Raw genomic sequence first — 21,984 nt, forward strand, 5'->3', positions numbered from 1 at the left:
CTGTTCCCCAAGGCTTTCCACACTTTATTTCTACGTGCACTATCATAACGCTTTTTGAATGTCCATGAAGGTCATTAGTAGATCTATTCCATATTCATAGTGCTGTTCTTGCAGTTGTCTTACAGCAAAACTCCGTGGACCTTCCTGTTCTGAATCCACTTTGCACAATGACTCATCAGTGTTATTCCCCGATGGTTCTTGCAATCTTTTCTATTTCCCTTCCTAAAGATTGGGACAATTATTCCCTTCTTCCAGTCTTCTGGGATCATCTTCTGTCTCCAAACAGTTTTCATTGCTCGATATCCCCATTGTATCCCCACCTCTCCTGCTGCTCTCACCATCTCTACACTTAGCTCATCCTTATCTGTTGACTTCCGTCCCTTCATTTTGCCCAATGCCTCTTCCGCTTCTCCCCATGTAAGGTCTTTTTCTATTTGCGATCCTCCTCTTTTTCTCCTCAGCTCGTTACTCCTTATCAAGGTCTCCATTCGGGTTCAGGAGTTCTTCAAAATACTCCTTCCACATATTCTTGAGCTCTTCCTTGTTGTCTACATCTTGCCCACTTTTGTTCACCATTTGAGCATAAGCTGTCATACCATTTTTCCTCTTACTTTTACTCATCCCATATAACATCTTTTTTGAGCCTTCACTATCCTCCTCCATGATTCTGGTCCACTGTTTCATCCGCTTTCTCTTTCCTTCACCACCACCACTCTTTATGCTTCTTTCTTTCTTACCTGATACTCTTCTTTTGTCTCTACTGTTCTCTTCTGGAACCATACCCTAAAGGCTCTATTCTTCTTCTGTACTATATCCTTTGATTTATCATTCCCCCAGGGTGTTTCTTTCCATCTCTTTTTGTTGCTTGTTCTCCCACATATTGCTTCCGCTGCACTTATAATGTCCCCTTGAATCTACCCCATTCCACCTCTACCATTTTTGGTTCATCCTTTGGGGTGCTTTCCTTTACTACTTGTAGGTACTGTAGCCTGCTTTCTTCCTCCTTCAACTTCCATACCCTTATACGTCTTTCCTGGTCATAAAAATTGCTTAATAAATAATAATAACAAGAAACATTTCCTTAATAAATAGGAACCTTGAGCCCTCAGTAATTCGTAATTTAAATGAACAGTCAGCCCCCTTAAGAGATTTGTGCAGTATTTCCATCCAGTGTGTATGCGTGGATTCGCACAAGAAATATGCAATGTGTGTCATGTAATAGAGTGATGTGAACCAGCCTGAGGTGTCAAGCATGTTAGCTTTGGGTGCTGCTGCTTAGGTGCATATCTTGGGTGCATCGTCTAATAAAGGCTTAAGACACTATAACATGATAAAATACTTAAATCGGGTTTGATTTCCGATCACTGTTTGGCCATCTCCTGTGCAGCAATGTTTTAACTTAAATTTACTACAATGAAGGTGGCCACACTGTGACCAAAATCTGGATTTGCAATTAAACATTATTTGCAATTGATTGCTGTACCGTTTACTATTTGGAAAAATCTTAGCTTCCATTGTTAAATGGAATCAGGCAAACACCAAACATAATAAGCAGACTTCACTAGTTCCCCAGTTCCGCTTGAGATGACACTTCATGACACTTGCGACATAAGAAAGCACGTGGTACAAAGCCAATTGCAACACATAACTCATTCATATGTGGCCATAAACTTACATAATGGACAAAAGTGTAGGTTATCTTCACTTACCTTAGTGCAGGGGCGGGCAAACGTTGCACGCGGCTCATGAGCACACAGCGCTGCATGTGTGCTGCTCGCGTGCAATCGTCGACTGGGGCAGTGGCGACAGCCGGCAGGTTGCGGCAGTGTAGTACCAGGCTAAGCTGCGGATGTTGATGCGTAGCGACCACTACGTAGTCAACGTTGTATTTCAAGAACCGGAAAATGCAGAGTGAAGCAAGGAAACGGAGAAGTGGAGATTTGCTATCTTTTAAAAAGTAATGGGAGAATCATGTTTTCTTTGTGCAAAAACGTGAAAATTCAAAATGTTTAATATGTGGCAGTATTCTCGCTGGTCAGTGGATGTTTAGTATTGAAGGCCATTATAACAAATTTTGCAAGGACGAATACAATTTATTGTCAGATTCTGAGCAGATGGGGAAATTGACTGAGCTTAAGAAGAGCGATCCGACGATACTAGACGAATCTGTCGTTACTGTGGTCACGAGAGATCTGCGACTTCCTTTCGTCATGTCTCTCATGTAACTGATTTAACATTTTATGGAGCACCGTTTTCAATTTTTCAGGACGACAACAATAATAGCCCAGCGGTACGAGCTTAATATAGCGAGAGCTGGAAAACCATTTGCTGAATTAGTAAGTGTCGGTTAAGAGCAAACATCAGTGATGAAAATTTAAGTAACTGCTTGCGTTTGTCTGTATGTAGAAATTTTGTTCCACTCCACCTGTGATAATAAAATAAAACGTATCGTAGGCAATAGGTACTCTTTCAAAACACGACATCTTTCAAGCACTCCTACTAACCTAATTTTGTTCCACTCCACCTGTGATAATTAAATAAAACGTATCTTAGGTAATAGGTACTCTATCAAACCACGATATCTTTCAAGCACTACTACTACTAATCTTATTCCTACATTCAATAAAGCAAGCTAGGAAACAAAACGCGTTGCAGAGGAAGGAGCGGCCAGAGGGTATGGTGGGGAAGGGAGATAAGCGGGTGACCAGCTTGCCCCTGTGTGCACGCAGAACACCTGTTAACTGCACGCGTGCAAGTGCACCGCACACGTGCAGGATTCCTGCCCGCCCCTGCCTTAGTGAAAATATGAATTGCTCCAGATTCTCTCTGGGCAGACCTGGAAATTTTTGAGGATTTCAGCACCTTTCAGATTTGTTGTCTTAGAAAAACTGACATGTGATGTACCAGTAATGAAAAATCAATAGAGAGGTGACGTCAATCACATTATCTTTGTGACACCTTACATTGGAAATTGTTCAGATTTTCGTCAGCTGTTAGTAGTAGTTTTACCGAGATGTCATTTTCCATCTGCATAAGAAGATAAAAGACCTCTTTCACAGACACATGTTCATTTCCAGAATGAGATTTTCACTCTGCAGCAGAGTGTGCGCTGATATGAAACTTCCTGGCAGATTAAAACTGTGTGCCCAACCGAGACTCGAACTCGGGACCTTTGCCTTTCGCGGGCAAGTGCTCTACCGTCTGAGCTACCGAAGCACGACTCACGCCCGGTACCCACAGCTTTACTTCTGCCAGTATCTCGTCTCGTACTGGCAGAAGTAAAGCTGTGGGTACCGGGCGTGAGTCGTGCTTCGGTAGCTCAGGCGGTAGAGCACTTGCACACGAAAGGCAAAGGTCCCGGTCCTGAGTTTGAGTCTCGGTCGGGCACACAGTTTTAATCTGCCAGGAAGTTACATGTTCATTTCTTCTTCTTCGTCTTCTCCTCCTCCTCCTGAACATAGAGGTTAGGCACTTACGCCTAGTCAGACTTTATGCAGTATATTTTGAAGAGAGCCAGTTTGTATGAAATCCACTGGCCCATTTATTTGTTTCTTTGCTGCCCATACAACAATCAGTTTTCAGACATTACCATATTTTTAGTTCACATATACAAAGGCTTAGTTAATATAATTGGTGAACACATTGATATAAATAGTGGAGGTCGGAAATTATCACCACCTTCTTCTTCTTCTTCTTCTTCTTCTTCTTCTTCTTCTCCTCCCCCCCCCCCCCCCCCCATTTATTCTATATATATTGTTATACGTAAAAGCTTTACAACTTGAAATGTAAATGCAAACATTGGTATAGTGTGTGAAGATCACGAATTACCAATTTTGTGTTGCAAAAACAAATTTATGCTCTATACAGTGTTTTACAAAAGGATGTTGTTGTTGTTGTTGTTGTTGTTGTGGTCTTCAGTCCTGAGACTGGTTTGATGCAGCTCTCCATGCTAATCTATCCTGCGCAAGCTCCTTCATCTCCCAGTACCTACTGCAACCTACATCCTTCTGAATCTGCTTAGTGTATTCATCTCTAGGTCTCCCCCTACGATTTTTACCCTCCACGCTGCCCTCCAATACTAAATTGGTGATCCCTTGATGCCTCAGAACATGTCCTACCAACCGATCCCTTCTTCTGGTCAAGTTGTGCCACAAACTTCTCTTTTCCCCAATCCTATTCAATACTTCCTCGTTAGTTATGTGATCTACCCATCTAATCTTCAGCATTCTTCTGTAGCACCACATTTCGAAAGCTTCTATTCTCTTCTTGTCCAAACTATTTACTGTCCATGTTTCACTTCCATACATGGCTACACTCCATACAAATACTTTCAGAAATGATTTCCTGACGCTTAAATCTATACTCGATGTTAACAAATTTCTCTTCTTCAGAAACGCTTTCCTTGCCATTGCCAGTCTACATTTTTATCCTCTCTACTTCGACCTTGCTCCCCAAATAGCAAAACTCCTTTACTACTTTAAGTGTATCATTTCCTAATCTAATTCCCTGAGCATCACCTGACTTAATTCGACTACATTCCATTATCCTTGTTTTGCTTTTGTTGATGTTCATCTTATACCCTCCTTTCAAGACACTGTCCATTCCGTTCAGCTGCTCTTCCAAGTCCTTTGCTGTCTCTGACAGAATTACAATGTCATCGGCGAACCTCAAAGTTTTTATTTTTTCTCCATAGGTTTTAATACCTACTCCAAATTTTTCTTTTTATTCCTTTACTGCTTGCCCAATATACAGATTGAATAACATCGGGGAGAGGCTATAACCCTGTCTCACTCCCTTCCCAACTACTGTTTCCCTTTCATACCCCCCGACTCTTATAACTGCCCTCTGGTTTCTGTACAAATTGTAAATAGCCTTTCGCTCCCTGTATTTTACCCCTGCCACCTTTAGAATTTGAAAGGAGTATTCCAGTCAACATTGTCAAAAGCTTTCTCTAAGTCTACAAATGCTAGAAACGTAGGTTTGCCTTTCCTTAATCTTTCTTCTACGATAAGTCGTAAGATCAGTATTGCCTCACGTGTTCCAATATTTCTACGGAATCCAAACTGATCTTCCCCGAGGTCGGCTTCTACCAGTTTTTCCAATCGTCTGTAAAGAATTCGCGTCAGTATTTTGCAGCTGTGACTTATTAAACTGACAGTTCGGTAATTTTCACATCTGTCAACACCTGCTTTCTTTGGGATTGGAATTATTATATTCTTCTTGAAGTCTGAGGGTATTTTGCCTGTCTCATACATCTTGCTCACCAGGTGGTAGAGTTTTGTCAGGACAGGCTCTCTCAAGGCCGTCAGTAGTTCTAATGGAATGTTGTCTACTCCGGGGGCCTTGTTTCGACTCAGGTCTTTCAATGCTCTGTCAAATTTTTCACACAGTATCATATCTCCCATTTCATCTTCATCTACATCCTCTTCCATTTCTATAATATTGTCCTCAAGTACATCGCCCTTGTATAGACCCTCTATATACTCCTTCCACCTTTCCGCTTTCCCTTCTTTGCTTAGAACTGGGTTTCCATCTGAGCTCTTGATATTCATACAAGTGGCTCTCCTTTCTCCAAAGGTCTCTTTAGTTTTCCTGTAGGCAGTATCTATCTTGCCTGTAGTGAGTAAGCCTCTACATCCTTACATTTGTCGTCTAGCCATCCCTGCTTAGCCATTTTGCACTTCCTGTCGATCTCATTTTTGAGACGTTTGTATTCCTTTTTGCCTGCTTCATTTACTGCATTTTTATATTTTCTCCTTTCATCAATTAAATTCAATATTTCTTCTGTTACCCAAGGATTTCTACTAGCCCTCGTCTTTTTACCTACTTGATCCTCTGCTGCCATCACTTCTTCATCCCTCAGAGCTACCCATTCTTCTTCTACTGTATTTCTTTCCCCCATTCCTGTCAATTGTTCCCTTATGCTCTCCCTGAAACACTGTACAACCTCTGGTTCTTTCAGTTTATCCAGGTCCCATCTCCTTAAATTCCCACCTTTTGGCAGTTTCTTCAGTTTTAATCTACAGTTCATAACCAATAGATTGTGGTCAGAGTCCACATCTGTCCCTGGAAATGTATTACAATTTAAAACCTGGTTCCTAATTCTCTGTCTTATATAAAATATCTGATACCTTTTAGTATCTCCAGGGTTCTTCCATGTATACAACCTTCTTTCATGATTCTTGAACCAAGTGTTAGCTATGATTAAGTTCTGTTCTGTGCAAAATTCTACTAGGCGGCTTCCTCTTTCATTTCTTAACCCCAATCCATATTCACCTACTATGTCTCCTTCTCTCCCTTTTCTTACTCTCGAATTCCAGTCACCCATGACTATTAAATTTTCGTCTCCCTTCACTACCTGAATAATTTCATTTATCTCATCATACATTTCATCAATTTCTTCATCCTCTGCAGAGCTAGTTGGCATATAAACTTGTACTACTGTAGCAGGCATGGGCTTTGTGTCTATCTTAGCCACAATAATGCGTTCACTATGCTGTTTGTGGTAGCTTACCTGCACTCCTATTTTTTTATTCATTATTAAACCTACTCCTGCATTACCTCTATTTGATTTTGTATTTATAACCCTGTATTCACCTGACCGAAAGTCTTTTTCCTCCTGCCACCGAACTTCACTATATCTAACTTTAACCTATCCATTTCCCTTTTTAAATTTTCTAACCTACCTGCCTGATTAAGGGATCTGACATTCGACACTCCGATCCGTAGAACACCAGTTTTCTTTCTCCTGATAACGACGTCCTCCTGAGTAGTCCCCGCCCGGAGATCCGAATCAGGGGCTATTTTACCTCCGGAATATTTTACCCAAGAGGACACCATCATCATTTAACCATACAGAAAAGCTGCATGCCCTCAGGAAAAATTATGGCTGTAGTTTACCCTTGCTTTCAGTCGTTCGCAGTACCAACACAGCAAGGCCGTTTTGGTTAGTGTTGCAAGGCCAGATCAGCCAATCATCCAGACTGTTGCCCCTGCAACTACTGAAAAGGCTGCTGCCCCTCTTCAGGAACCACACATTTATCTGGCCTCTCAACAGATACCCCTCCGTTGCACCTACGGTACGGCTATCTGTATCGCTGAGGCACGCAAGCCTTCCCACCAACGGCAAAGTCCATGGTTCATCCTATTGCATATGGACTACAATCTGCAGCTTCCGCCATCCCCCTCCCCCCCCCCCCCCAATCCCCACCCCCCGCCGTGTATTGTACCTACGTACATTACTGTTTGTTACATTATATTAAACATTATATTAAACATTATCACATGTAGGATTTACATAGAATAGATGGTTAGTATTTTATATTGTCTAAAGACTTCTCTTCAGGGTTCTCTCTAGTTTACCTTAGCTACTACTCTTACTGCCTCTTTTTTAATTGTGGTCTGAAGAGCCTCTCCATACAGACAGCTGGTGCCCCACCCCATATCTCCCACTGAAGAAGTGAATGTCTCACTCCAGAGTATATTTATCTTAAGCTATCATAGTCCATGAAGGCTGAAACCTTTTTCAGCGGACACACATTTGTACTGATTCTCATACAAATATGGTCTACGTGTTCTTTCCATGACATACATTCATTAACAATTATAACCAAAAATTTGTGTTTGTGTAGATAAGGGCCAATGGAGGTGTAAATAGCATTATGACTGTAGCTAAGCATGAATTGCATTGTTTCTGTCTTCTTGTTATTTATGAGTAGCTTACTTGCAGTAAGATAACTTGACCGAAAATTATAATTGATTTCACTACTGTTTGCATATCATGGCCCAACCCAACAAAAGTTGTGTCATCAGCATACCTTACAACCCTGCAGTCTTGGGCTTCAATTAAATTGTTAATGTACACAAGAAATAGAAAAGGCCCTAATATACTTTGTTGGGGCACACAACATTGAAGTATCTTGTGGTGTGATTTGGTTGTTACCAACTGGGCCATTTCTTTTATATGTTAACTTGACACACTGTTTCCTGTCTTTCAGTTAGGAGGTAAGTAGTTGTAAGACTACCCCTCTCATCCCATATGCTTCTAATTTATGCAATAGAATTGTATGATGCACAGTATCAAAAGTTTTACTCATATCCAAGAAGGTGCCAGTCTCCTTAGTTTAGCTTCATTAATGTTTTATGTATAAAAATTACTACTGCTGTTACAGTAGCTCTTCCTTCTCTAAAACCATGTTGTAGATTTTTAAATAGATTATGTTTGACGAAAATGCCTTAAATTGATTTAATATTACTTTCTCTAATAATATCCCAAGCTGTGAAGTTAATGATATTGGCCTATAGTTTTTCATGTCAGATTTTATTTCCTTCATATACACCAGTAGGATTTCAGTGATTTTCAAAAGATCAGGGAATTCTCTGTGGCAGTAAGAGAGATTTATTAGATGTGTGAGAGGCTTCACTAACTCTCCTTTGTAGTCTTTTAACAGCTTAGGTGAAATGTGATCCCAGCCACGAGACATTTTAGCTTGAAGTAAATATGTATGTTAATTTCCCACACACTTCTTTTGGGTCATTTGTTAATTTCCCACACACTTCTTTTGGGTCATTTGTTGTATTATCATTTTCTTTTGGTGTTATGCTGGTGTGTTCATGAGACTGCTGTTTTCCACATTCTTTATATATTATTTTCCAGGCTATTTTAGTAATACAGGTTGAGTTGCTTATTTGATAGGCATATTTCTGAACTTTAAGGTTAGTCAAGCAATCTCTGTATTTTTTTCTGAGCAGTTTGTATTTTGTTAAATAATAATGTAATTTAGTATCTCTAAAGAGTATGTAATGGTCTTCCACATTCTTTCTCTGTTTATTATAATAAAAATTTCTTTTATACATAAACATATTGCTTTTATTCTAACTACATTCCCTACATAAATTTCCATAGTCAGGACTGTGTGGTCAGATATGTAGTTTTCTACTGTGGTTAAGTTTATGTTCTCCTTTACGTTTGTGAGAATGTGGTCAATGCATGTCTGTGTCTCTACAGTAATTCTTGTAGTTTCTTAGTTTATGTGATAGTAGTTATAACACTGCAGTAAGTCAATGCAAATAATTATTGCTGTTATTTAGTGTGTGTATGTTGTGGTCTCCAACGAACAGTATATTTTTTATACGGTGATGTCTTCTCCAAAAGGTCCTCCAGACATTTGAAAAATTCTTCATTACTGCTTCCAGGTGACCTATACAGAGCTGGTGCAATCAGGCTATTGTTCCCTAGTTTTAAATTTTTGCTGCAACCTCAAGTACCATTTCTGTACTCAGATCATCAACCCATTTGACTTTTTCACATGCTACTTCATTTCTGCTATAAATGCGTACCCCTCCATCTTTACATGCTCCTCTACAGAACAAGTTTATGAGTTTGTAATTTGTTCGCCTGTATCTATATGCTTTGTCTTCCTGGTAAACTAATTCCCGAGGGCATGCAGCTTTACTGTATGGTTAAATGATGATGGCGCCCTCTTGGGTAAAATATTCTGGAGGTAAAATAGTCCTCCATACGAATCTCCAGGCGGGGACTACTCAAGAGGATGTCGTTATCAGGAGAAAGAAAACTGGCGTTCTACGGATCGGAGCGTGAGAGTTTGACAGAGCACTGAAAGACCTGAGTCGAAACAAGGCCCCCGGAGTAGACAACATTCCATTGGAACTACTGACAGCCTTGGGAGAGCCAGTCCTGACAAAACTCTACCATCTGGTGAGCAAGATGTATGAAACAGGCGAAATACCCTCAGACTTCAAGAAGAATATAATAATTCCAATCCCAAAGAAAGCAGGTGTTGACAGATGTGAAAATTACTGAACTATCAGTTTAATAAGTCTCAGCTGCAAAATACTAACACGAATTCTTTACAGACGAATGGAAAAACTGGTAAAAGCCGACCTCGGGAAAGATCAGTTTGGATTCCGTAGAAATGTTGGAACACGTGAGGCCATACTGACCCTACGACTTATCTTAGAAGCTAGATTAAGGAAGGGCAAACCTACGTTTCTAGCATTTGTAGACTTAGAGAAAGATTTTGACAATGTTGACGATGGACGATAAATAGTTTGGACAAGAAGAGAATAGAAGCTTTCGAAATGTGGTGCTACAGAAGAATGCTGAAGATTAGATGGGTAGATCACATAACTGATGAGGAGGTATTGAATAAAATTGGGGAGAAGAGGAGTTTGTGGCACAACTTGACAAGAAGAAGGGATCGGTTGGTAGGACATGTTCTGAGTCATCAAGGGATCTCCAATTTAGTATTGGAGGGCAGCATGGAGGGTAAAAATCATAGAGGAAGACCAAGAGATGAATACACTAAGCAGATTCAGAAGGATGTAGGTTGCAGTAGGTACTGGGGGATGAAGAAGCTTGCACAGGATAGAGTAGCATGGAGAGCTGCATCAAACCAGTCTCAGGACTGAAGACAACAACAACAACAAAGAAATGTGGTTTTGATTCATTTAGGTATATTCAAAATGCTCTGTTTTATTTGTTTTATACTGAAAACTGTCGTATGTAAGAGTGGTGCACAGATTAAGCTTGGTGGACTGTCATCTGAAAAGTGTGCATGCGTGCAGTTAAAAAATCACTGTCCTATGCTACTTGTAATGTGTAGCATGTCAACACACTTTCTCTCTTCTGCTTGGTATTCATCAAGAATGATGGCTTGAGGCTCCATTGAACACAATGTTCAATGTTAACTCTTAAAATACTGCAGATGATCTGAATGCCAATTGCTGTTTTTAGAGGATTTGGAGCTATGTGTGTACGTCCATCAGCAAACTTTACATCCATATTTCAATAGGATAATGCCTTGAACCATGGGAATGACTTCTTTGATGAATCAAATTCCACTACGCAGAGTGGCTGCGTAGTTAGAGGTGCCATGTCACGGATTGCACGGCCCCTCCCGCCAGAGGTTTGGAGTCCTCCCTCGGGCTTGGGTGTACGTTTTGTTCGTAGTATAAATAAGTTTAAGTAGTGTGTAAGTGTAGGGACTGATGACCTCAGAAGTTGGGTCCTTTAGGAATTCATGCACATTTGAACATTTTTGAATGAAATTCCTCTGCTTCATTATCCCTAATGTTCACATTAGATGTCCATCAAACATTTTGGAGAATTTTCCGTTTGATTTACTGTATCAGTGGAAAGAGAGTGCAGTGTGTCCACTTGTGAAACATCTTGAATTAAAACTGTTGACCACATTAGGGCTCATACCTGGTGTCTGGGTTAGAGTGCCAGTGGCCCAAGGTTGTAATCTATGAGCAATTTTCAGTTGAATAGATACCTGGGATTAATAAAAATTTGCTTACCTCATTGGCAATTGTATGGGATACTTTTCACTTCCTTCCCTGTTCCTTAAACCTTCTTGCTCACCATGTCCCACAAATTTAAATTGCAAGAGAAGTTTATAAAATATGATATTCATCCTAAATGTGTTATTTTTAGTTGAGGAAGACAGTATATTAGATTGCAACAATTTATATTTTACAGTATACCAGCAACAGCCAATTACATAAGGTTAGCAGTGCAACCAGACAAAGGAGTATTTGAATATGAAGTACGTTTCTCTCCTACTGTTGATTCCAAAAGTATAAGAAGCAAGATACTGAACAGTCTTGCAGATAGCATTGGGCGCTGCAAGACCTTCGATGGTGTAACACTTTATTTACCCATAAAATTGACAGAAGAGGTAAGTGAAATGTCAGCTGATGTTTCAGCTATACTTAAGATACAAATCTGATAAGTCTGTTTTAAGAGATTCAGGAAAAAATAGGTACATGTTCAAGTAACATTTTCTGCCATATATGTGGGATTTGTGTGTGTGGGGCATGGGGGGGGGGGGGGGGGTAGACGCTGGCAGTGCACCAATGATGCTTGAATATGGGAAACAAATAAATAACATCTCTTCCGCCCCCCCCTCCCCCCCCCCCCCCACACACACACACACAATCTCCATATTTGAAGAGTGGAAAAAAAATCACTTTCATGTCTGTACTCCTGTTTTTGCCATGCTGGAGTATAGCTTTTGTAAAGCTATCCATATAATCTAGCTTTGATTAAAACCAGCACTTACTGAATGTTGACACTCATAGTCTGCCTGCATTAAAAAGGGAGCAAGTTTATGCATCATCATTTACAGGGGCCTGCACACCATCAGTTTAACTAAGCTGGTAACTATCAAAGTCAAAATCCTTACGGTATCTGAATTTAAACGTGTGTGCCCTACGTTCAGTTTTCCCTTCAGTTCCATTCGTAGTTCTCTCAATTCTTGCATTCCGTTCAGTGTTTGTGACAACAGAAAAATGAGATCTTTGGATTGCTGTGATGTTGCGCAGCTGTTTTGTTTCTTTCTTCCCGAAAAATGGATTGAATGTTATTTTATTCACTACACTGTCACAAGTTGTGTAAGGCCCCAGAAAGTTGTGGCTTGCAGATTAAAACATAGTACATGGCCATTTTTTAAATACACAATCAAAATAGGAAACACATTTTGTATCCCAAGGATACAAAAGCCTACAACAAAATTAAACAGCACATTTTTTTTTTTTTACAACTTGTTGAGATTCAGGTAACTGGTGATGACAAATCAATGAAAAACTGTACAATTACTGGACGAAACTTCACAGTATATCATTATTAAAGACTAGTAAATCATGCACATGAACAACCTGCCGGAACTGTACAGTTAGATCTAATGATTATACAGTTTCCCTCAAACATGACATCATGTGATAAAACTGTGCAGTTAAACTAAAGGTACGTATTTCCTTTGAGGGGGAATGTGTGAAAAATTTGTCAAATGTTGAAATTATTTTTACTACCACATAGTTCTGTAGCATGTTAGAAAATTGCTTTCAATCTTCGGAGAGTAATTCATGCTACAAATGATGTAAAAGCCATCTTGCTTCAAACAAGATAGTGGCACATCCTCTTTACTATGTGACTCTGTCCTTGTTTATGACGCTTTTAATATTTCCTGCTGTCAGAGAAGCATCTGGAGAGTATAGAAGGCTGTGAGCCTGGGTACGATATGATAAATTATGCTGTGTTAAAGAAACTCACACATGGCGGAACACAAACCTGAAAAAAAGCTTTGATAACCTCCTTTGGAAGAGACGCCCAAAGACAACATACTATTGTTAAAATTGCATTATACAATGCTTGTCTGGTGTTCAATGATGGTAACATTGGAAGTATGAGGCCCTTAAGAGACAAAGATGTGATGCAGTTTGCTTCCCTGCAAATGTATTGAAGAAGATTGATAATGTGCTTATTGTTAATTATGAAATGCCGGTGATGGATGTGTCGAAAGAGCATGCCAGCAGGATCATTCTAGAAGAACAGAGCTGCAGAAAGTCAGTTCAACCACATCTAGGGCTGCGATTAACATTAAATACTCGTTTATGGTATAAATGGTGATAAAATCTTATTTTGCAATTCCCACAACTTTCATTAATCAGTGTGTAAGGAACATTTTCTGTTGAATCATTGCAGTACATTAACATGGGTTCCTGTGATATGAAATATTTCAAAGTACATTACTGCTAAATTTATTTAAATTTTTGTGAAACAAAAATTGCTCTGTATCATACACACCAATCTAAAAAATTGTTGTGAGAGTTCTAAGGCTGATACTAAAAAACCGTTACGTAGATCTGTTTATTTGATTACTAAGAATAATCTACCTCATTATGTAAGTGATAAGTATTATTATACTTTTCGAGGAAGTGTTCCTCAGATGATAGTGCATTTTAAAAATATCCAGCAACATCCAGATCAAATTATTTGACATAAAAATTGAAAAAATCGAGATTGTAACCAGTAGCATGAGGATGATAAGTGCAAAACTTGGTTCAGTTCTGTCTCAAAAGTTAGATTAGCTTATGCATTTCTGTGTATTGTCTAATATTTCCCTCTTTAAGGACATAGAAACTATGCACCTTCATGAAATGAAATGAAATGAAGCATTTCTATAGGTGGAAACTGATCATGAGAGAATCCCAAAGCAATCACTCTGAAGCTGAGATTGAAAGATTCATTGTCTTGAAGGGCTGGCTAGATTGAAATATGATGGAGAGACGAAATCTGTAATGTCTTGCCAAACTTTGGAGAAAGTGTGACAGTGGAAGTGGAAAGTACTGAACACTGTAAGAATGTTTTCTAGCGGTTGGTAATGGATACAAGCTGAAAGTTATTTTCATTGCTGATGAATCTGGGTTCTTAATCTACTTCCCTGATATACATATTGTGTTGGGAGGAAATGCCAGGGGAAAAAAGTGAAACAAAATAGTGTTCAGGCCCTGCTGTGTTTTAAAGTGACAACGTGATATGGTGCCACAATTAATACTGGTAAAATTTTAAACTCGTAATGTTTTAAAGAAACAAAACACCGCTGCAAGTTTCAGATTTTTGTAGCAGTGACTGCTGAAACACTGTACAAAGTTTAGCTGCCATGATGTATGCATCATTTGTTTCTTCCTGACAACTGTCCAAGCCACCTGCAGCCTGTAGACACGAGCATAATTCATCCTGTGAAAGCCAAATATAGAATGACTGTTGTGCAGAGGTCAATTTCATTCCTTGAAAGGACATAATGAGAATGAACGTTATTACAATCTATGCCCATGTTCGTTGTTGCCTAGCATGTTGTAACCCAATAAATTGTGTTGCACTGTTTTATAAGTGATGGCACGTTTAGTATCAGTTGCCGTATAAAAAAAATAATGATTAAACTGAATATTGGCAGAGATATTCCACAACTGAGATATTTCAGACTTTACATGTTCATGTTTTAGTGGCAACTTCTGACACCGAATGTAACAGCAACACCAAATGTAGCGGGAAGAGGTAGAAGGCACTGTGTTAAGACTCGTCTGAGCTTTCCAAGCGATTTATTGTTTCCAACTACAGTGCTGCGTTCCCCTCTGTCTTCATCACCGGGTCCCGCAATGCTGAGGACACGACTTTGCTGACTGTGAAACGTCTTGGCGCGGAATGGCTGCCTCAGTGACGTGTGCACACACTGCTGTATGTCAGCCTTGTATGGCCGCGACGTCAGGATGTGCCGACAATTGACTCGGCGATATTCACCCCAGCCGCCGCAGCGCCACTTGCCAGGACCGCAGGTGGCCCGCTGCACTCTTCCTCGCCGTCATGGTTCAGATTGCGGACGATGACAAGCGCCTGCAATCCGACATCTGAATCTGCAGCCCTCGTCTCGGGATGCCTCTGGCGTTTTTTGGGATCCAACAAGTCTGCCCGCAGTAGCGAGCCGTGGTGTGGCCCGCGTTGGCCTCAGAGGGTCGAACCAGCAACCTGCCATGGACTGAAATGCTGGCGCCCCATCTGCTGCTGTGTGTAGCCAGTGGTGTTACACGCCCCGCCATTCAAGAGAGCTTCCACACTTGAATTCTTTGTTAGTGAACCAGCACCTACTTATATGCGGCTGTGTGCCTCTGTTTTGCTAAACGCACCGCTCTGTGTCACGTACTCGTATCACTTATGTTGGCCAGTGGGCCCCTTCTGCCTGTGACATGGCACAATGCAAACCACTGCGTGTACTTTTCCCGGCGGTTCTATGCCCCTGTGGCCTCTAATTTACTTCGCAACTGCTGGTGAGTGCAACTCACTGTAAAGAGGCTCGCGCCTGGCTGTAATTGTTGCACCGAAGCTAACCTTTTCCCATCTTAAACGGTGGTGCCTCTACATTATTCCCCCCCTTCGGAAAGACCCGGTCCCCGGGGTGACCTTTAACTAACGCTTAACTTGTTTGGGTTGGCACCTATGACATACTCCTTTACTTTTAGAAAACCTAAATGTGGTCTAGTGCCCCTTAAAACAGGACATGAAACAAAACATAAAAATTCCCTACTGGATGACCACTGCTCGGTCAACCCCTTACCTACTTGTCTCACGCCCTCCGTATCTAATCCACTGGGACTTGGACTACCCGTGGTTCCTTCTTGGAATTGGCTCTCTGCCTGATCAGAATGAAAACAACACATAATAAAGTTGAGACTGCAGAGACACTTGGCACAGAAGTGCTCAAAATGAATGTTATTTGCCGTTGCTTTTCCCTATACTCAGCGACATGTTGCACAAGCTGTTCAGCTGATATGCACTCCTATTGCTCTAAAATGAACAGGTTTACGGATCTCAACAGACCTGGCTCCAGAGTTTGATTTAATAAGGTCACATTCTGCCTTGACAAAAACTCTGAAGTGGCTTTTGGCCATTACAGCTGTGGCTGCGTAACATTCAATTGCGAGGCTCCTGAAATTGACGGTGGCAGATGGAAGGTTGGTCCTATTATGTTACACGCAATTCCATTGATTAAAATTCCGGTCCTCTCTAGCTCTATACATTTCGCTTTGGCAAATACTCCCTGCTCACAACAATTTACTACTACTATCAAATTTCTGTAGGTGAAGAAGATCCAAGTTCATCCCGACCCGTCGCAGCTAAACTTGCGCTCCACGATGTCACTTGGACAGTCTATTCCGTCCGCCCTCACTAAAAATAACCACATCATGCACGTGTCCGGATTGGTGCTTACCATCCTGGCTGGGCACACAGTTACCTTTCCTCTATGGCAGCTTCGTAATTCCTCCCTTGTCATCTCCGCATACCGGTTGCTAGATGCCGAAATCAGCCAGACCTCTTTAGTTTTCACTTCCACAAACTTGCTCAACGCTCCCTTTTTCAGTGACCTGAGGACAGGAATCACCATCACCCTTCCTCCCTCTTCAAAAGACTGCTGTCCCTAGCAGGCTCACAATACTCGAAAACACATACAACATAAGAAAATACAATGCCTAATTAATCTACGCAAATGACCAAATGACACATAACAAGAAAACAAAAACAAAAAACTACAAATACTCCACTACTTTCTGGATTGCAAAGCATACGGTACTTCTTGCTCTACTCTATCTTCCTGGTTTTCTCTGTGCTTTGCACCTCCCTTCATTTTCTCTTTTTTCCTCTTTCCTTCCTGCGACACACCTGGTATCACATTCAGGCAACCCTTAAATGGCCGCAACTGCCCAGTGTGTACTATCATTGTTTTAGTTGGCAGCTGAAATTTAACATTAACGGAGGATGTGGTTTCAACAATTTGGTATGGCCCTTGATACCTTGTGATGAACTTCATTTTCCCTTTTTGCGTACAGGGACTGGACAGCGTTACCCATTGCCCCCACTCTATACTGTGGTAAACTTGCTTTCCACTTCACTGCATCTTCCTGCCTTTCCAAAGCCTTTGTATTCGCCTTTTGTACCCGTTTTCTAACATCCCGAATTGTTCTCATGAACTGACATACAGAATCACCGGTCCTTCCTTTCTGTGGCCTCACCAAATCAAATGGTGATGGCATTTTTTGCCCGTACATTATCTCATATGGAGATAAACCAGTATTGGTATGGACTTTCGCATTGTATGCGCATACAACATGCTTCAAATACTTGCCCCACTGACAGTGATGAGAATCCACATAAAAACTCACTATCTTCCTGATTGATTGTTCTGTGTACCCGCTCTGTTCTTCCGTTCGCCTGTGGATGCAATGCACTCGTCCTCAACTTCTTTATGTTCAACAATTTACTCAGTTCCTTCATTAAACCCGACATGAAGCTGGTCCCTTGGTCAGTAATTATTGTCTCCGATACAACAGAGTGCAAAATTGAGTTGTTTACTAATGCTTGCATGACCATTGCTGCCTGTTGATTTGGGATAGCCACCATCTCCACATACCTCGAAAAATGGTGTATTATTGTCAGAACAAATCTGTTCCCCGATGGTGTTTGCCTGAAAGGTCCTAAACATCAATACCCAACATAGAGAATGGACATGTTGCTTCTGGTAATCGTTGTAGCTGTATCTGTTTCCGATTCAAATCTGCTCTCTGCGCACATGTTATACAATTCTTGAAGTACTGATCCACATCTACTTTCTTACCTCTCCACCAATACCTCTCCACCACTATCCTATTTGTCACTATACACCCGCCATGACCAGATAACACGTGATCATGTGCTTCCTTTAAAACATCATCCCTCAGCTTCGCTGACACTGCTACCCTCGGCCCTAACTTCATTTCTCTGCACGAAGACCGTCATGTATATTAAATTGTGGCTGTGTCCGATACACTTTACAATCGTTGTCAGCATCCTGTAATTCTTTCCATACTGCTATGTCACAACCTATGACTTCTACTTTATCCACCTTCCTACTCAGTGCATCCCCATTTCTGTGCTTCTTCTCTGGCTTGTGCGCCACCTCGTAGTCAATTCCACTAAGCCTCACAGCCCATCTAGTGACTCTAGTGGACAAATCCTTCAACCTCAACAACCACTACAATGCAGCGTGATCTGTCACTACCCGAAATCTTATCCCATATAAATAACATTTAAAATATGTGATTACATAGATTACACTAAGCATTCCATCCCTGTTGTTGAGTAATTTTTCTCTGCTGCATTCAACTGCCTAGATACATAGGCTACAGGCTGTTCTTTCCCATCAATTTCCTAACTAAGAACACACCCTAATGCTCGATTCAATGCATCGCATGCTAGTATAAACTCCTCCTCAAAATCTGGAAACACAAGAACTGGACTTGATGTGTACACTTCTTTCAGTTTGTCAAATGCTTTCTGGCACTCTTCTGTGCACTCAAATTTGACACCCTTCCGTAACAATCGCGTCAACAGCTGTGCTAAATCTGCAAAACCCCTCATGAACTTCCGATAGAAATTGCAAATTCCGATGAATGACTGCACTTCCTTAACTATTTTCAGTTCCTGAAAATCCCTTACAGCTTGTACCAACCTCAGATCTGTTCACACTCCATCCTTACTAATAATATGACCCAAATCTTTCACTTCTTCCAATGCAAAATGACACTTCTCCAGGCTCAACGTCAAACGAGCTGCTCTTAACCTCATAAAGACTTCCCTTAACTGCTGTCTATGTTGCTCCATACTACTTGAAAACACTATAATGTCATCCAAATGGACTAGACACTACTGTGGTTTCAAACCCCTCAAGACACTGCGTGACAACCTCTGAAATGTTGCCGGAGCATTTTTCAAACCGAATGGCATTCTGATGTACTGGTAATGGGCTCCAGGAGTAGAGAAAGCAGTTTTTGGACGATCCTGTGGAGCCACTTCTAACTGATGATAACCACTTGTCAAATCCATCGTAGAAAAGTACTGGCACTGTCCTAAGTGATCCAAAGTCTCCGATATGTTATGGAATGGGGTATACGTCCATTACTGTCTTATTATTGAGGTATCAGTAGCCACAACAGAACCTGTATTTCTTAGTTCCATCCATAGATCTTTTAGGCACAACGACAGTGCCTACTCCCCAGCAACTATTACTATGCTTTATAATACCGCCCGCAAGCTGCTGATCAATGAAATCCTCCACAATCAGCTGCAAATACTTTGGTATTCTGTATGGTTTATGGTAAACAAGTGCTTCATTCCCTGTTGGTATCCTACGTTGAACTAATGGAGTTGCTGGTAACGGCCCTTGCGGAAAAAACAAATCCTTAAATTCCTACAATAATTCTTCCTTATGCTCTCTTTCTCCTTCTTTCAACTGCTTAATTTTGTCACACAATACACACACACACACATGTGAATTAAGCCCTAATGCTACTGTATGCGGTTCAATTGGTTTGTTCATTACGTTGAACACCCCTCATGACAGCTCTGCTTTGACAACAGTTTCTCCTAGCGGAAATAACGTTCCACGAAGTTCCACAGTTCGTTGTCCAAGGTCAATTTTGGCATCATGTTGATACAAGAAATCTACTTCTAGGATCATGTTGTAGCCCTCGATTACCCATGGTATTACTCCCATGCATGCATTAAATCGGACTTTCCCTATGCGGAAGTCAACTTTGTAGTTCCTACGGATCCCATCACTGAACATTCCACCTCTGCATACATATTTGTTGTATTGAAATTAAACGAGAGCTCCCTTAGGTGGGTGTTGGGCCCCCTCTGTCATTTAAAGATTGTCCACCTCTCCAATTTCCACTTCTCCATCCTCCACACTGCTGATTTCCACCCCTTGCTGTATTCGTGGGTGACTGAGTACATTGCCTCTGCATATGTCCCATACAACCAGACTTAACATTTTATACCCGCTGTAAACACTGTTTGTCTATCACGTACCCCTGTTGCCACGTCTATTTCCTCACATTGGATTGCCAGCCGAATGGCTGAATCCAAATCTTTCGGAGTCCCTTCACGCACTTTCCACGATATATGCACCGGTAACCCCCTCAAAAATACATAAGTGCCCCTTGCTCAGCTTCCTGCAACAGAACACCATTTGCTTCATCGCTCTGACTCAAGTCTACTCACTGATTTCTATTATTCTGTCTTTAAATTTCTCTACTGTCTCCCTGTCTCTTCTTCATTGTACTCAACCTTTCCCTGAAGTACCGAATGCTATTCTGTTTCTTGTACCTCTGTAAAAGCCCCTCCTTTGACTGCTTAAACTGTCCTGCCTTGCTCAAGGCCTCAGAACACCTTACATACGTTTTTGCTTCACCTGTTAAGCTAATCTTGGCTACATGTAACATCTGTTCATCCGACCAGTCATTCATCACAGCTGAAGTTTCCAAGTCCTCCACAAACGAATGCACATCCTCAGATTCCTTGCCAGACAACAGAGTAATCAAACTCGCGGCAGCTGGATCAGTTTCCTGCTGCGGCATGCTGCTTGGCAACAACGACTAATCCGATGCGGTTTCCCGCTCACTTCTAGATGTTAATTCATTTCTCAGCTGTATATTGTCCGCTGTCAACTGTGCTACCTTTTCCAACAAAATGTGTTCCGCTTCCGGTTCCGACACACCTCGCGTTCCTGACTCTGCCATTGTGTTGCTTTCTTTCCCCTTTAATCCTGAAACAAAACAGTTAAGTACAAAAATAACCTGACTCCCTACACCTCAGTACCATCATACTCAAACCAATACAAAAGTAATTAAGTGCAATGAAAAAAATAAATAAAATAAATATTACTGCCCCAAATACACTAACACAGGGTGTATACGACCGGGGACAACCGGGAGATCCGGGAAAAACCCGGTAATTTTTTCATCTGGGAGAAAACCAGGAAAAACACGGGATATTTGTAGAATTCCGGGAATTTTTCATTGTTTGAGTTTTTAGTTAAATTTTTGTAATTTTGACTGGTAAGAACCGATCTCTAACAAAGGATATTACTGTATCCTGCTACTGCAGAATAATTCTTCAACAATAAAACATAAAAGAGAGAAAAAAACGAAAATAACTTAAATTGCAAAGGAAATGCGCCATATACAACAACGATACACAGTGCTCATGCAAGCGTCTGCCAATTGAAAATGTGTCAAAGGCTTTAGGAAGACTATGCAGTTCTTCGTAACAACAAATTGCCTCCAATGAGCGTGAAGTCGCAACTGTTTACATTCGATTTGTTTTAGCAGTTACGCGCGGGCTCATGTGCTTGCGCAGTTGAGTCACGTTTGAGTAGTAGATTCTCCCGCTTCTGGCTACAGGAATGTGGCTGTTGGCTGTGCAAGCAGTCGCAGCAAGCAGCTAGATGCTACTGGAAAAAGGGGGTGCCAAATTCATATTCTTGAGGAAAAAAAACTTGTTTCACAAAGCCCCTAGCATCCAGCGCACGTTTGTCTATAGATTATTCATATGATTTTGAAACGCTTTCCTGTTGGTTTTTGAACATTTTTGAACACATTTCAAGTTGATTTCTGAATGAATCATAAGTTGGCTTGAATGCATGCATAGTGTACGTGATGTCTCTATCAGGAGAATCCTCGTCGCATCTAGAAATAAACTTTCCGCAGACGAAAGGGGGCGGGGCAATACAAGCTGAGGGAGTAAACGGATGAATGCCAATTGCTCTCTGATTATGTGGTTGATTGGGTTTGCGAATGATCAGCATTGTT

General features: G+C 41.0%; 1 protein-coding gene across 1 annotated transcript in view; it reads left to right on the top strand.

The window, feature by feature from the left end:
• The window catches only part of LOC126161750 (piwi-like protein Ago3), a 222,940-nt gene that overhangs the window by 33,805 nt on the left and 167,151 nt on the right, over positions 1–21,984 (top strand). Inside the window, exon 5 of the mRNA XM_049917799.1 lies at positions 11,504–11,702. Coding sequence (XP_049773756.1) covers positions 11,504–11,702 — 199 coding nt within the window. The remainder of the gene's footprint in view (positions 1–11,503; positions 11,703–21,984) is intronic.

This window comes from Schistocerca cancellata, chromosome 2 (assembly GCF_023864275.1).
Source record: "Schistocerca cancellata isolate TAMUIC-IGC-003103 chromosome 2, iqSchCanc2.1, whole genome shotgun sequence".
Lineage (NCBI taxonomy): Eukaryota > Metazoa > Arthropoda > Insecta > Orthoptera > Acrididae > Schistocerca > Schistocerca cancellata.